At 38.7% G+C, this 16,832-nt stretch overlaps 1 protein-coding gene across 1 annotated transcript; it reads left to right on the top strand.

Moving 5' to 3' along the window:
* The first annotated feature begins 213 nt into the window (after positions 1-213).
* On the top strand, positions 214-7,821 carry LOC135229392 (olfactory receptor 5V1-like). The gene has a single exon (XM_064278991.1). The coding sequence runs from the start codon at positions 2,934-2,936 to the stop codon at positions 3,879-3,881; it is 948 nt and encodes a 315-aa protein (XP_064135061.1). The 5' UTR covers positions 214-2,933; the 3' UTR covers positions 3,882-7,821.
* Positions 7,822-16,832: the final 9,011 nt, after the last annotated feature.

The following is a 16,832-nucleotide window of genomic DNA, read 5'->3' as shown; positions in this document are numbered from 1 at the left end:
AACCCCTCCAAAAAGCAACAATAACAACAACCTCCGTTTCTGGGTAGTTTCCCAGGGTGGTAAGGCCCCTTCCTCTAGATTCTCATTGCACCTTTGACTGCCTATGACTTTGATAAAAGCTGACTTCAACATGTGTTCTCACTGTCCTCATATGCTTACGTTTACACCAAGTGATCTTACACAGCAGATGGAAAGATCGCATTACGTGTGGACTTCTCTGATTCTCTGCTAAATGAGCTATAGGTCCACTGGGTTGACAAGGAAGATTATGTCCTCAACAACCTATCATTAATAAAAACATAGCTCCTATATTTCTTATTAGATGGACAAAAGATTTGCTTCAAAAAGAGGGGATTGCTAATATTGTTTCATTCCAATTGAACAATTTCTACAACCTGTATGCCAAGATTATAAGTTTGATTAAAAATATAGATAATCAAGTGCGGAATTTAGGGGAAAATGCATCCTTATTATTTGTAAAGATATATGTTGATCATGTAGCCTGATGGCCAGTCAGCCTGGGTGTTTTTATCAGGAGGTTATTGACTTGTTTCTTATAATCCTTGTTTAGACAAAAGAAGTCAAATTACTAAGTGTAGGTAAAAAGAAATTAGGTCTTTAATATAGAACTTAACATTTACACTTTTAAGGTATTATTTCTTGTAATAAAATTATCTCAAACTTACTACTATATTTTCAAAGTATTAAAATATAAACATTTAGACAAAAAATTTAATTGCTTTGTAGAATCTTGAACATTTGAGAATTAAGAGTTGACCTAGCAGGTGTTTCTTCTTTGTTTCAATCTTCCTTCATTCACCTATTCAACAAACTTTGGTTGAATAAATAATGTTACCTGCCAGCACTTTGTGTTTATCATAGTAAATTTCTTACCTAAATTTTGTGATTCAAAGGGCGTCCATAGGAGTCTGTCTTTTCCTGCGGTGCAGTACAGAGCTGTTCTTCAGTGTTGCTTGCAGAAAGAGTAGTAACATCTCCCAAGTACCCCCGGCGATTTGTATTAAACGGTGCAGGAAGGAAAAAAGGTGGTGGGAAATAATATATTTCCATTTGCAGAAAGATATGTCTACCCCACATTTTATCTGAGCCAAGAAATCATTACCAGTTAACATTAGGCAAAATAAATAGAATGGTCGTAGAAAGTGAGTTTTGCATTTTAATATCTAACTACATATTCTCTTTCAATTTTCTGTCATGCACTTGTGATATAAATAAACAAAAATAGACTTTAGTTTTTAACGTGACATAAAAAATCCACAGAGGTACTTATTTGCAGACATTCAGTTAAAGTCTTTCTAAGTCATCTTATACATGGTGAGTATTTGGACTATTAAGTTACATTAAAATGCAATCATTAAATTAACAAAGACTAAGTATGAGTTATATATGTTGTAGCATATACAATTTTTGAAATCTCAAATTTCCTTAGGTATTCTTGGACATATGTTAAAGAAATGTAAATTTCAATGGAAAGGGAAGTTGAATATATAAGTGAATATGTCTGTTTATTGTTTGGGTCACATTCAGACAAGATCAACTAGGTTTTATTAATTAAATTTACTTTTATTAATTTATTAATTTTACTTTGAAAAATTAACAAGACAATGTTCATATTTAAATGAGCATGATTTTGAAGTTATGGTAACACACAGTTGAGCCATGCCCGCACTCAACATTTATGTATCTACTTTTTACCTTGTGTCTGCTAGTTGCTAACAGTTAATAACATTCATAATTCAAGGAATAATATACAGATTCTACCTTCAAAGTACTTAAAATTGAGATAGTGCATAAAACTGTACACATTAACACAATAAAAGGCAGAATAAAGTATCTAAGCGTGGGTGATACCTTCACTACCAGTTTTTACTAAATTGTGAAATATCCTTTACTGCTCTTTCATGGTCTTTGGGACATACATGTCCCAGTTATATGTTCCATCCCTGGAGGTTTATTGGCAGGGATTTGAGCCATTAGTACATTCTGCTGTCATGGTAGATACTGGTGCAACTGCCTAAAAATCAAGGAAGTTGTTCTATGTCACATTTGAGTGTTGAGAGCCATTCGTATAAGGGGATGGTTTCTGGATGCTTCCCGGAAAAGCAATAGTGTGAAACTCCTGTGTCTTTTGGCTTCTATACAGCAAGATAAGGTTTGCAAGTATGTTTACTATTTCTGTTGTGTTGCTGGGAAGACACAGTTACCAGCATTTGGAAATATTCAAGTAAATGAGTTATTTTGGGGGTGAAAACCATTTGTGATACACTCCCAGGGCCATGGAATCAATTCGTTCTATGGTGTGATGTGCTTCATGGAACATGGTACTGATATGGCTCACTCTAAGTCAGACTGATAGCAGTTATCTGCAGCAAGTGCAATGTTTATTTGGTATTTTGTGTGTATTTTTGGAAAGTTGAGTAAGATATCTTACAGCTAAAGTGTAATTAAAAATTGTTATGGGACTGATATATGCCCTGTGTTTGATCTGCTTCATGTAACATGGGATTAATATGCCCTGCCTGCAAATGGCACCCCATTTAAAAAAAAAAAAAAAAAACCACCAACAATGATTCAGCATCCATTCTGTTAGTGAAAAAAAAAAATGGCGCATCAAAAATCTGCAAAACAAAACAAAAAAAGTCACCCATGAAAGTGTTAAGGATCAGAAATATTTTTATTGATGAGAAATTTTAAATAGTTCTTGATTAGGAACTGAGGACAAATAGTCTAAGAAATACCATGCATACAGTGGTTGCAGTATGTGAAATCTCTTAATAGGGCTAGCATAATTCATCATCAAACACACACCCACTATTTCCCAAGTGTTTCACATCACCAGGCTTCTTGGTTTTGAGCCTAACTTGTGGCTGTTGGTTTCATTCCCTCCAGAAAGACACCTGTGGAGAGATGAAATGGATGTCTACAACCAAACTACCATCACAGAGTTCATCCTCAGTGGTCTCTCTGACCTCCCAGAGGTACGCTACCCTCTCTTTGTGGTCTTTGCTGCCATCTATCAGGTCACCTTGGTGGGAAATGGGGCCATTCTCCTTGCTGTTGGAACTAAACAAAAGCTGCACACACCCATGTATTATTTTTTGGCAAATCTGTCCCTCTTAGATATTTTCTGCCCATCAGCTACTGTTCCCAAGATGCTCAAGAACCTCTTGACCAAGAATCAAAGCATTTCTTTTGTTGGATGTGCTTTGCAGCTTTTTTTCCTAGTGGCCCTGGCAGGGACCGAGGTCTTCCTTCTCGCTGTCATGGCTTATGACCGGTACGTGGCCATATGTTTCCCCCTTTCTTACATCCTCATCATGACAAAGGGGAGCTGTGTGAAGCTTACAGCAGGGACCTGGGCATCAGGGTTTCTCAATTCTCTTCTGCACACGGTGTTCACGTTCCGCCTGTCTTTCTGCAAGTCCAATCAGGTCAACCAGTATTATTGTGGCATCCCTCCAGTGGTGGCCCTCTCCTGCTCTTCCACGTATGTGGCAGAAATGCTTGTCTTAGTGGTAGGAGGTATCTTGGGCATCAGTGCCTTTCTAATCACTGGTATCTCTTATATCTACATCATATCCACCATCCTAAAGATCAGGTCAGCTGAAGGGAAGTGCAAAGCCTTCTCCACATGTGCTTCTCACCTCCTTGTGGCTTGTTTGTTTTATGGTACAATGATATTTACCTATATCCGCCCCTCCTCCAGACACCACTCCCCAGCCAGAGACAGGCTCATCTCAATGCTGTATGGGGTTATTACCCCAATGTTAAACCCCCTCATCTACAGCCTGAGAAACACGGAGGTAAAAGGAGCACTCAGAAAGGTTTTATGTCATAAGGCATGTTTAAAGCAAGGATGATATTACTCAGTTAGCATTCCACTTAATCTGAATTCACAAGAAGGTTTGGAAGAATTCATAGGAATAATATTTTACATTGACATAGAGAGGACATACCTATGTATAGACAGAAATTTATACACACACACATATACATATAACTATTGTTACACCTATCTAAAAGGAACTCCGATGGAGCAGTGGTTAAGTGCTCAGCTATTAACCAAAAGATCAAGGATTCCAACCCACCAGCTGCTCGGAGGGAGAAAGATGTCAGGTTGCTTCCATAAATATTAAAACCCATTGCCATGGGTTGATTTCTACTCATAGTGGCCCTATAGGACGAAGTAGAAATGCACCATAGGATTTCCAAGGAGTGGCTAGTGGATTCAAACTGCGACCTTTTGGTTAGCAGCCAAGTTCTTAACCACTGTGCCACCAGACCTCCCCATAAAGATTACAGCCTTGGAAACCCTATGGGGCAGCTTCGCTCTGTCCTGTAGGGTCAAAATCTACTCTTCAGCAGCAGGTTTATATCTATCTATACCATGAGTTGCAATCGGGTTTGGTTGTTTTGGTTATATACCTATGTGTATTTATCTATTGGGAACGTGAAATTTATCTTAAAAACTGTCATAGGTTGAAATGTGTCCCCCCAAAATATGTGTCAACTTGGTTAGGCCATGATTCCCAGTATGGTGTGGTTGTTCTCCATTTTGTGATTATAATTTTCCTATGTCTTATAAATCCTAATCTCTGCCTGTGGTTAATGAGGCAAGATTGGATTATGCTGAAGAGGATTAGGGTGGGATATAAAACCCTTGCCCAGGTCACATTCTTGATCCAATGTAAAGGGAGTTTCCCTGGTGTGTATCCTGCACCACCTTTTATCTTACAAGAGATAAAAGGAAAGGGAAGCAAGCAGAGAGTTTGGTTGTTTTGGTTATATACCTATGTGTATTTATCTATTGGGAACGTGAAATTTATCTTAAAAACTGTCATAGGTTGAAATGTGTCCCCCCAAAATATGTGTCAACTTGGTTAGGCCATGATTCCCAGTATGGTGTGGTTGTTCTCCATTTTGTGATTATAATTTTCCTATGTCTTATAAATCCTAATCTCTGCCTGTGGTTAATGAGGCAAGATTGGATTATGCTGAAGAGGATTAGGGTGGGATATAAAACCCTTGCCCAGGTCACATTCTTGATCCAATGTAAAGGGAGTTTCCCTGGTGTGTATCCTGCACCACCTTTTATCTTACAAGAGATAAAAGGAAAGGGAAGCAAGCAGAGAGTCGGGGACCTCATGCCACCAAGAAAGAAGCAACAGGAACAGAGCACGTCCTTTGGACCTGGGGTTCCTGTGCAGAGAAGCTTCTAGCCCAGGGGAAAATTGACAAGAAGGATCTTCCTCTAGAGTTGACAGATAGCCTTCCTCTGGAGGTGATGCCCTGAACTTGGACTTCTAGCCTACTGGACTGTGAGAAAATAAATGTAACTTTGTTAAACCCATCCACTTGTAGTTTTTCTGTTGCAGCAGCACTAGATGACTAAGACAAAAACAGATTTTTTTGTGAGTAAATATGGGACTGTTATTAATTGCACTGGTAGAGGAGGTACAAACTGAGTCTTTCTTAAATAAACATGAATCTATTACCACATTGTATACCCATGTCCATATCCCTACTTATACCTATACTTATACACACCCATACATATATATCCACAAATCTACAACTTCATTTTTATTTCTATATCTAAATGTCTAATATAGCCAAAACCAAAAATCAAACCCACTGCTGTGGAGTTGATTCCAACTCAGAGAGACCCTATAGGACAGAGTAGAACTGCCCCCACAGGATTTCTAAGGCTGTAATCTTTATGGAAGCAGGCTGCCACATCTTCCTCCTGTGGAGCTGCTGGTGGGTTGGAACCGCTGACCTTTCAGATAATAGTGAGAGCGTTAGCCACTGCGCCACCAGGGCCCACTTCTATCTTGTATTAACCTCTTGTATCTATATATCATATAATTCTAATATATCAATATATAATTTTGCTCTTTCTCTTTTTCAGCTTTGGTTTCCCCTTTATAATTCCGTGCTTCTCTTCCTTTCCTGTGACCACATCCATTCTTGGTTCTACACGTCCCTCACTTGGAGCATTTACTTTTCTCCATCTCTGAGCAAACATGTTTAAATTGGTTGACTATATTGCTATCATCTTAACCTCAACATATTCAAAACTACAAGTATCATCTTCACACACACACACACACGCACGCACACACCAATCTTCTCATTTGCTACACTCTATTTTTGTTATTTGCATCATTTTTTCTCAGCTACTCTGATTTTTGTAGTTAACTGTCATTGAGTCAACTCTAACTCATTGCAGCCACATGTATAATAGAAAAAAACAAAATGTTGCCTGGTCCTATGACATCTTTATGATCATTGGTAAGTTTGAGGCCCTTGTTCTGGCTATTAGGCTCTGCTTTGCCTTGGTGCTCAGCACTTCCATTCAGTGTGAATAAGGAGCTATTTTTTCTGACAGTAAATTACTCTCCATTCTCACTTCCTGTAACCCACAGAAATAAGAACGTTTTCTCTCCGGGCTACTGAATATGTAATATATCATATTAGATAAGCAATGCGATATGAATTTCTCCATATTTTTGCCCAAATCTTTGCACCCCAATTGTTGTTGTTTGGTGCTCATAGCGACACTATGTACAACAGAACAAAACACTGCCAAGTCATGTGCCATCCTCACAATCATTGCTGTGCTTGAGCCCATAGTTGCAGCCACTGTGTCAATCCATCTCTTTGAGGCTCTTCCTCTTTTCCACTGACTCTCTACTTTACCAAGCATGATGTCCTCCTCCAGGAACTGATCGCTCCTGATAGCCTGTCCAAAGCATGGGAGACGTAGTCTTACCATCCTTGCTTCTAAGGAGCACTCTTGTTATGCTTCTTCCAAGACAGATTTGTTATTTCTTTTGGCAGTCCATGGTATAGTCAATATTCTTCTCCAATCCCACAATTCAAAGACATCAATTCTTCAGCCTTCCTTATTCATTGTTGAGTTTTTGCATGATATGAGGTGATTGAAAACACCACGGCTTGGGTCAGGCACACCTTAGTCCTTAAGGTGACATCTTTGTTTTTCAACACTTTGAAGAGATCTCTTGCAACTAATTTTCCCAATGCAATGCATCTTTTGATTACTGCTGTTTCCATGGGTGTTGCTTGGGGATTCAAGTAAAATGAAATCCTTGACAACTTCAGTCTTTTCTCCATTTATCATGATGTTACTTATTGGTTCAGTTGTGAGGATTTTTGTTTTCTTTATTTTGAGGTGTAATCCATACTGAAGCCTGTGGTCTTTGATCTTCATAGTAAGTGCTTCAAATCCTCTTCACTTTTACCAAGGAAGGTGGTGTCATCTGCATAAGGCAGGTTGTTAATGAGTCTTCCTCCAATCCTGATGCCCCTTCTTCTTCAATATAGTCCAGCTTCTTTCATTATTTGCTCAGCACACAGATTGAATAGGTGTGGTGAAATGATACAACCCTGACACACCTTTCCTGACTTTAAAGCATGCAGCATCCCCTTGTTCTGTTCGAACAACTGCTTCTTGATCCATGCACAGGTTCCTCATGAGCACAATTAAAAAAAAAAGTGTTCAGGAATTCACATTTTCCACAATGTTTTCCATAATCTGTTATGATCCACACAGTCAGTCATAGTCGACTTAGCATAGTCGATAAAACACAGGTAAACACCTTTCTGGTATCCTCTGCTTTCAGTCAGGATCCATCTGACATCAGTAATGATATCCCTGGTTCCATGTCCTCTTCTAAAACCAGCTTGAATTTCTGGCTTTTCCCTGTCAATATACTGCTGCAGCCACTTTTGAATGATCTTCAGCAAAATTTTGCTTGTATGTGACATTAATGATATTGTTTGACAATTTCTGCATTTGGTTGCATCACCTTCCTTGGGAATAGGCATAAACATGGATATCTCCCAGTTGGCTGACCAGGTAGCTGTCTTCCAAATTTCTTGGCATAGACAAGTGAGCATTTCCAGCACTGCATCCATTTGTTGAAATATCTCTATTGCTATTCTATCAATTCCCAGAGCCCTGTTTTTCACCAACGTCTTCAGTGCAGCTTGGACTGCTTCCTTCAGTACCACAGGTTCCTGATCACATGATACTTCCTGAAATGGTTGAAAGTTGACCAATTTTTTTGGTATAGTGACTCTGTGTATTCCTTCCATCTTCTTTTGGTGCTTCCTGAGTCATTTAATATTTTCCCCGTAGAATCCTTTAGTATTTCAACTCAAGGCTTGCATTTTTTCTTCAGTTCTTTCAGCTTGAGAAATGCTAAATGTGCACTTCCCTTTTGGTTTTCTATCTACAGGTCTTTGCACATGTCATCATAATACTTTGTCTTCTTGAGCAGACCTTTGAAATTTTCTATTCAGCTCTTTTATTTCATCATTTTTTCCTTTTCCTTTAGCTACTCGATGTTCAAGAGCAATTTTCAGAGTCTCTTCTGACATTCATTTAGGTCTTTTCTTTCCCTCCTGTCTTTTTAATGACCTCTTGCTTTCTTCACGTGTTATGTCCTTGATGTTGTTTAACAACTCATCTGGTCTGCAGTCATTAGTGTTCAATGAGTCAAATCTATTCTTGAAATGGTCTCTATATTCAGGTGGAATATAGTCAAGGCCTTACTTTGGCTCTCATGTACTTGTTCTAATTTTCTTCTGTTTCACCTTGAACTCACATATGAGTAATCGAGGGTCTGATCGGCAGTTGGCCCCTGGCCTTGTTCTGACTGATGATATGAGCTTTCCATGGTGTCTTTTCACAGATGTAGTTGATTTGATTACTGCACATTCCATCTGGTGAGGTCCACGTGTATGGTCACTGTTTATGTGTTGAAAAAAGGTATTTGCAATGAAGAAGTCATTGGTCTTCCAAAACTCTATCGTGCAATCTCCAGCCTCATTTCTATCACCAAGGCCATATTTTCCAACTACCAATCCTTCTTCTTGGTTTCCAATTTTTTCATTCCAAACTCCAGTAATTATCAGAGTATCTTGATTTCATATTTGATCAATTTTAGACTGCAGAAGTTGGTAAAAACTCTCCAGTTTCTTCATCTTTGGCCTGAGGGCTGCCTCCTCAAAGTAGAGTTGACCTTAATGACATAGATGGAGTCAAGCTTTTGGGACTTTCATTTGCTGATGTGACATCACTCAAAATGAGAAGAAACAGCTGCAAGCATCCATTAATAATTGGAACCTGGAATGTACAAAATATGAATCTAGGAAAATTGGAAGCTGTCAAAAATGAAATGGAAGCCATAAAGACCGATATCCTAGGCATTAGTGAACTGAAATGGACTGGTATTAGTCATTAAGAATGGCACAATCATAAGGCTATTATGCCGGGAATGACAACTTGAAGAGGTATGGCGTTGCATTCATCGTAAAAAAGAATATTTCAAGATCTGTCCTGAAGTACAATGTTGTTAGTGATAGGATAATATCCATAAGCCTACAAGGAAGGCCAATTAATATGACCATTATTCAAATTATGCACCCCAAGAACTTCCAAAAAAAAAAAAAGCCACCTGTCTGATCATCACTTTTTTTTTTTAGAACTCCCTACCTTTTTTTTTTTAGAACTCCCTACCTTTTTTTTTTTAACTTTTATTGAGCTTCAAGTGAATGTTTACAAATCAAGTCAGTCTGTCACGTATAAGTTTATATACATCTTACTCCTTACTCCCACTTGCTCTCCCCCTAATGAGTCAACCCTTCCAGTCTCTGCTTTCGTGACAATTTTGCCAGCTTCCAACTCTCTCTATCCTCCCATCCCCCCTCCAGACAGGAGATGCCAACACAGTCTCAAGTGTCCACCTGATATAATTAGCTCACTCTTCTTGAGCATCTCTCTCCTACCCACTGTCAAGTCCCTTTCATGTCTGATGAGTTGTCTTCGGGAATGGTTCCTGTCCTGTGCTAACAGAAGATTTGGGGACCATGACCGCCGGGATTCCTCTAGTCACAGTCAGACCATTAAGTATGGGCTTTTTATGAGAATTTGGGGTCTGCACCCCACTGATCTCCTGCTCCCTCAGGGGTTCTCTATTGTGCTCCCTGTCAGGGCAGTCATCGATTGTGGCCGGGCACCAACTAGTTCTTCTGGTCTCAGGATAATGTAGGTCTCTGGTTCATGTGGCCCTTTCTGCCTCTTGGGCTCTTAGTTGTCGTGTGACCTTGGTGTTCTTCATTCTCCTTTGCTCCAGATGGGTTGAGACCAATTGATGCATCTCAGATGGCCGCTTGTTAGCATTTAAGACCCCAGACACCACATTTCAAAGTGGGATGCAGAATGTTTTCATAATAGAATTATTTTGCCAATTGACTTAGAAGTCCCCTTAAACCATGGTTCCCAAACCCCCGCCCTTGCTCCGCTGACCTTTGAAGCATTCATTTTATCCTGGAAACTTCTTTGCTTTTGGTCCAGTCCAATTGGGCTGACCTTCCATGTAGTGAGTGTTGTCCTTCCCTTCACCTAAAGCAGTTCTTATCTACTAATTAATCAGTAAAAAACCCTCTCCCTCCCTTCCTCCCTCCCACCCTCGTAACCACAAAAGTACGTGTACTTCTCAGTTTATACTATTTCTCAAGATCTTATAATAGTGGTCTTATACAATATTTATCCTTTTGCCTCTGACTGATTTCGCTCAGCGTAATGCCTTCCAGGTTCCTCCATGTTATGAAATGTTTCACAGATTCGTCACTGTTCTTTATCGATGCGTAGTATTCCATTGTGTGAATATACCACAATTTATTTACCCTTTCATCCATTGATGGACACCTTGGTTGCTTCCATCTCTTTGCTATTGTAAACAGAGCTGCAATAAACATGGGTGTGCATATATCTGTTTGTGTGAAGGCTCTTGTTTCTCTAGGGTATATTCCGAGGAGTGGGATTTCTGGGTTGTATGGTAGTTCTATTTCTAACTGTTTAAGATAACGCCAGACAGATTTCCAAAGTGGTTGTACCATTTTACATTCCCACCAGCAGTGTATAAGAGTTCCAATCTCTCTGCAGCCTCTCCAACATGTATTATTTTGTGTTTTTTGGATTAATGCCGGCCTTGTTGGAGTGAGATGGAATCTCATCGTAGTTTTAATTTGCATTTCTCTAATGGCTAATGATCGAGAGCATTTTCTCATGTATCTGTTAGCTGCCTGAATATCTTCTTTAGTGAAGTGTGTGTTCATTTCCTTTGCCCACTTCTTTTTTTTTTAATTAATTTTTATTAAGCTTCAAGTGAACATTTACCATTCCAATCAGTCTGTCACATGTAGGTTTACATACATCTTACTCCCTTCTCCTACTTGCTCTCCCCCTATTGAGTCAGCCCTTACAGTCTCTTGTTTCATGCCAATTTTGCCATCTTCCCTCTCTCTCTATCTTCCCATCCCCCCTCCAGTCAAGAGTTGCCAACACACTCTCCAGTGTCCACCTGATTTAATTAGCTCTCTCTTCATCGGCATCTCTCTCCCCCCCACTGACCGGTCCTTTTCATGCCTGATGATTTGTCTTCGGGGGTGGTTCCTGTCCTGTGTCATCAGACGTTCTGGGGAGCATTGTCTCTGGGATTCCTCTAGTCTCAATCATACCATTAGGTATGTTCTTTTCATGAGAATTTGGGGTCTGTATCCCATTGGTCTCCTGCTCCCTCAGGAGTTGTCTGTTGTGATCCCTTACAGGGCAGACATCGATTGTGGCTGGGCACCAACTAGTTCCTCTGGTCTCAGGATACTGTAGGTCTCTGGTTCATGTGACCCTTTCTGTCTCTTGGATTCTTAGTTGTCGTCTGACCTTGGTGTTCTTCCTTTGCCTTTGCTCCAGGTGGGTTGAGACCAATTGATGTATCTTAGATGGCTGCTTGTTGGCATTTAGGACCCCAGGCGCCACAATTCAAAGTGGGATGCAGAATGTTTTCATAATAGAATTATTTTGCCCATTGACTTAGAAGTCCCCTCAAACCAAGTTCCCCAGACCCCAGCCCCTGCTCCGCTGACCTTTGAAGCTTTCATTTTATCCCGGAAACCTCTTTGCTTTTCATCCAGTCCAATTAGGCTGACCTTCCTTGTACTGAGTGTTGTCTTTCCCTTCACCCAAAGCAGTTCTTATCTACAGATTGATCAATAAAAAGCCCTCTCCCTCCTTCCCTCCCTCCCCCCTTTGTAACCACAAAAGTATGTATTCTTCTCCGTTTTTTCTATTTCTCAAGATCTTATAATAGTGGTCTTATACAATGTTTGTCCTTTTGCAACTGACTCATTTCGCTCAGCATAATGCCTTCCAGGTTCCTCCATGTTATGAAATGTTTCAGAGATTCGTCACTGTTCTTTATCGATGCGTAGTATTCCATTGTGTGAATATACCACAATTTATTTACCCATTCATCCGTTGACGGACATCTTGGTTGCTTCCAGCTTTTTGCTATTGTAAACAGAGCTGCAATAAACATGGGTGTGCATATATCTGTTTGTGTGAAGGTTCTTGTATCTCTAGGGTATATTCCGAGGAGTGGGATTTCTGGGTTGTATGGTAGTTCTATTTCTAACTGTTTAAGATAACTCCAGATGGATTTCCAAAGTGGTTGTACCATTTTACAAACCCACCAGCAGTGTATGAGAGTTCCAATCTCTCCGCAGCCTCTCCAACATTTATTATTTTGTGTTTTTTGGATTAATGCCAGGCTAGTTGGTGTGAGATGGAATCTCATCGTAGTTTTAATTTGCCTTTCTCTAATGGCTAAAAATCGGGAGCATTTTCTCATGTATCTGTTGGCTGCCTGAATATCTTCTTTAGTGAAATGTGTGTTCATCTCCTTTGCCCACTTCTTGATTGGGTTGTTTGTCTTTTTGTGGTTGAGTTTTGACAGAATCATGTAGATTTTAGAGATCAGGCGCTGGTCTGAGATGTCATAGCTGAATATTCTTTCCCAGTCTGTAGGTGGTCTTTTTCCTCTTTTGGTGAAGTCTTTAGATGAGCATAGGTGTTTGATTTTTAGGAGCTCCCAGTTATCTGGTTTCTCTTCATCATTTTTGGTAATGTTTTGTATTCTGTTTATGCCCTGTATTAGGGTTCCTAGGGTTGATCCTATTTTTTCTTCCATGATCTTTATCGTTTTAGCCTTTATGTTTAGGTCTTTGATCCACTTGGAGTTAGTTTTTGTGCATGGTGTGAGGTATGGCTCCTGTTTCATTTTTTTGCAAATGGATATCCAGGTATGCCAGCACCATTTGTTAAAAAGGCTATCATTTCCCCAATTGACTGACACTGGTCCTTTGTCGAATATCAGCTGCTCATACGTGGATGGATTTATATCTGGGTTCTCAATTCTGTTCCATTGGTCTATGTGCCTGTTGTTGTACCAGTGCCAGGTTGTTTTGACTACTGTAGCTGTATAATAGGTTCTGACATCAGGTAGAGTGAGGCCTCCCACTTTCTTCTTCTTTTTCAGTAATGTTTTGCTTATCCGGGGGTTCCTTCCCTTCCATATGAAATTAGTGATTTGTTTCTCTATCCCGTTAAAGTATGACATTGGTATTTGGATTGGAAGTGCGTTATATGTATAGATGGCTTTTGGTAGAATAGGCATTTTTACTATGTTAAGTCTTCCTATCCATGAGCAGGGTATGTTCTTCCACTTAAGTATGTCCTTTTGAATTTCTTGTAGCACAGTTTTATAGTTTTCTTTGTATAGGTCTTTTACATCCTTGGTAAGATTTATTCCTAAGTATTTTATCTTCTTGGGGGCTACTGTGAATGGTATTGATTTGGTGATTTCCTCTTTGATGTTCTTTTTGTTCATGTAGAGGAATTCAAGAGATTTTTGTATGTTTATTTCATATCCTGAGACACTTCCAAACTCTTCTATTAGTTTCAGGAGTTTTCTGGAGGATTCCTTAGGGTTTTCCATGTATACGATCATGTAATCTGCAAATAGTGATAGCTTTACTTCCTCCTTACCAATCTGGATACCCTTTATTTCTTTGTCTAGCCTAATTGCCCTGGCTAGGACCTCTAGCACGATGTTGAATAAGAGCAGTGATAAAGGGCATCCTCGTCTGGTTCCCGTTCTCAAGGGAAATGCTTTCAGGTTCTCTCCATTTAGAGTGATATTGGCTGTTGGCTTTGCATAGATGCCCTTTATTATGTTGAGGAATTTTCCTTCTATTCCTATTTTGGTAAGAGTTTTTATCATAAATGGGTGTTGAACTTTGTCAAATGTGTTTTGTGCATCTATTGATAAGATCATGTGGTTTTTATCTTTTGTTTTATTTATGTGATGGATTACATTAATGTTTTTTCTGATATTAAACCAGCCTTGCATAGCTGGTATAAATCCCTCTTGATCAGGGTGAATTATTTTTTGATGTGTTGTTGGATTCTATTGGCTAGAATTTTGTTGAGGATTTTTGCATCTATGTTCATGAGGGATATAGGTCTAAAATTTTCTTTTTTTGTAATGTCTTTACCTGGTTTTGGTATCAGGGAGATGGTAGCTTCATAGAATGAGTTGGGTAGTATTCGGTCTTTTTCTATGCTTTGAAATACCTTCAAGAGTAATGGTGTTAAGTCTTCTCTGAAGGTTCGGTAAAACTCTGCAGTGTAGCCGTCTGGGCCAGGACTTTTTTTTGTTGGAAGTTCTTTGATTACCATTTCAATCTCTTTTTTCGTTATGGGTCTATTTAGTTGTTCTACTTCTGAATGTGTTAGTTTAGGTAGGTAGTATTGTTCCAAGAATTTATCCATTTCTTCTAGGTTTTCAAATTTGTTAGAGTACAATTTTACGTAGTAATCTGAAATGATTCTTTTAATTTCATTTGGTTCTGTTGTGATGTGGTCCTTCTCGTTTCTTATTCGGGTTATTTGTTTCCTTTCCTGTTTTTCTTTAGTCAGTCTAGCCAATGGTTTATCAACTTTGTTAATTTTTTCAGAGAACCAGCTTTTGGCTTTGTTAATTCTTTCAATTGTTTTTCTGTTCTCTAATTCATTTAGTTCAGCTCTAATTTTTATTATTTGTTTTCTTCTGGTGCCTGATGGGTTCTTTTGTTGCTCAGTTTCCATTTGTTCAAGTTCTCGGGACTGTTCTCTGATTTTGGCTCTTCTTCTTTTTGTATGTGTGCATTTATCGATATGAATTGGCCTCTGAGCACTGCTTTTGCTGTGTCCCAGAGGTTTTGATAGGAAGTATTTTCATTCTCCTTGCTTTCTAAGATTTTCCTTATTCCCTCCTTGATGTCTTCTATAATCCAGTCTTTTTTCAGGAGGGTATTGTTCACTTTCCAAGTATTTGATTTCTTTTCTCTAGTTTTTCTGTTATTGATTACTAGCTTCATTGCCTTGTGGTCTGAGAAGATGCTTTGTAATATTTCGATGTTTTGGATTCTGCAAAGATTTGTTTTATGACCTAATATGTGGTCTATTCTAGAGAATGTTCCATGTGCACTAGAAAAAAAAGTATATTTTGCAGCAGTTGGGTGGAGAGTTCTGTATAAGTCAATGAGGTCAAGTTGGTTGATTGTTGTAAGTAGGTCTTCTGTGTCTCTGTTGAGCTTCTTACTGGATGTCCTGTCCTTCTCCGAAAGTGGTGTGTTGAAATCTCCTACTATAAATGTGGAGGTGTCTATCTCACTTTTCAATTCTGTTAAAATTTGATTTATGTATCTTGCAGCCCTGTCATTGGGTGTGTAAATATTTAATATGGTTATGTCTTCCTGATCAATTGTCCCTTTTATCATTATATAGTGTCCTTCTTTATCTTTTGTGGCGGATTTAAGTCTAACGTCTATTTTGTCAGAAATTACTATTGCTACTCCTCTTCTTTTTTGCTTATTGTTTGCTTGGTATATTTTTTTCCATCCTTTGAGTTTTAGTTTGTTTGTGTCTCTAAGTCTAAGTGTGTCTCGTGTAGGCAGCATATAGATGGATCGTGTTTCTTTATCCAGTCCGTGACTCTCTTTCTCTTTATTTGTACATTTAGTCCATTTACATTCAGCGTAATTATACATAAATTTTTAGTGCTGTCATTTTGATGCCTTTTCATGTGTGTTGTTGGCCATTTCATTTTTCCACATGCTTTTTTGTGCAGAGACGTTTTTCTTAGTAGCTTGTGAGATCCTCATTTTCATAATGTTTAACTTTGTGTTTGTTGAGTCGTTACGTTTTTCTTGGCTTTTTTTTGAGTTATGGAATATATATTCCTTTTTGTGGTTACCTTGTTATTTACCCCTATTTTTCTAAGTAAAAACCTAACTTGTATCCTTCTATATCGCCTTGTATCCCTCTCCATCTGGCAGTTCAATGCCTCCTATATTTAGTCCCTCTTTTTGATTATTGTGATCGGTTTTCTATTGATTTCCATGATTTCCTGTTATGTGTATTATTTTGTTTATTTATTTATTTCTTAGAATTAGTCTTAATTTGTTTGTTTTTGTGCTTTCCCTATTTGACTTGCGTTGATATCAGGACGTTCTGTTTTGTGACCTTGTATTGTGTTGGTACCTGATATTATTGGTCATCAGGCCAAACAATCTCCTTTAACACTTCTTGCAGTCTTGGTTTAGTTTTTGCAAATTCTCTAAACTTGTGTATATCTGTAAATATCTTAATTTCTCCTTCATATTTCATAGAGAGTTTTGCTGGATATATAATCCTTGGTTGGCAGTTTTTCTTGTTCAGTGCTCTGTATACGTCGTCCCATTCCCTTCTTGCCTGCATGGTTTCTGCTGAGTAGTCTGAACTTATTCTTATTTATTCTCCCTTGAAGGATACCTTTCTTTTCTCCCTGGCTGCTTTTAAAATTTTCTGTTTGTCTTTGGTTTTGGCAAGTTTGATGATAATATGTCTTGGTGTTTTTCTT

Source organism: Loxodonta africana, unplaced genomic scaffold (genome assembly GCF_030014295.1).
Source record: "Loxodonta africana isolate mLoxAfr1 unplaced genomic scaffold, mLoxAfr1.hap2 scaffold_29, whole genome shotgun sequence".
NCBI classification, from domain to species: Eukaryota; Metazoa; Chordata; class Mammalia; order Proboscidea; family Elephantidae; genus Loxodonta; species Loxodonta africana.
Note: the sequence above shows the minus strand (reverse complement) of the source record. Positions and strands in the feature narration are given on the sequence as shown.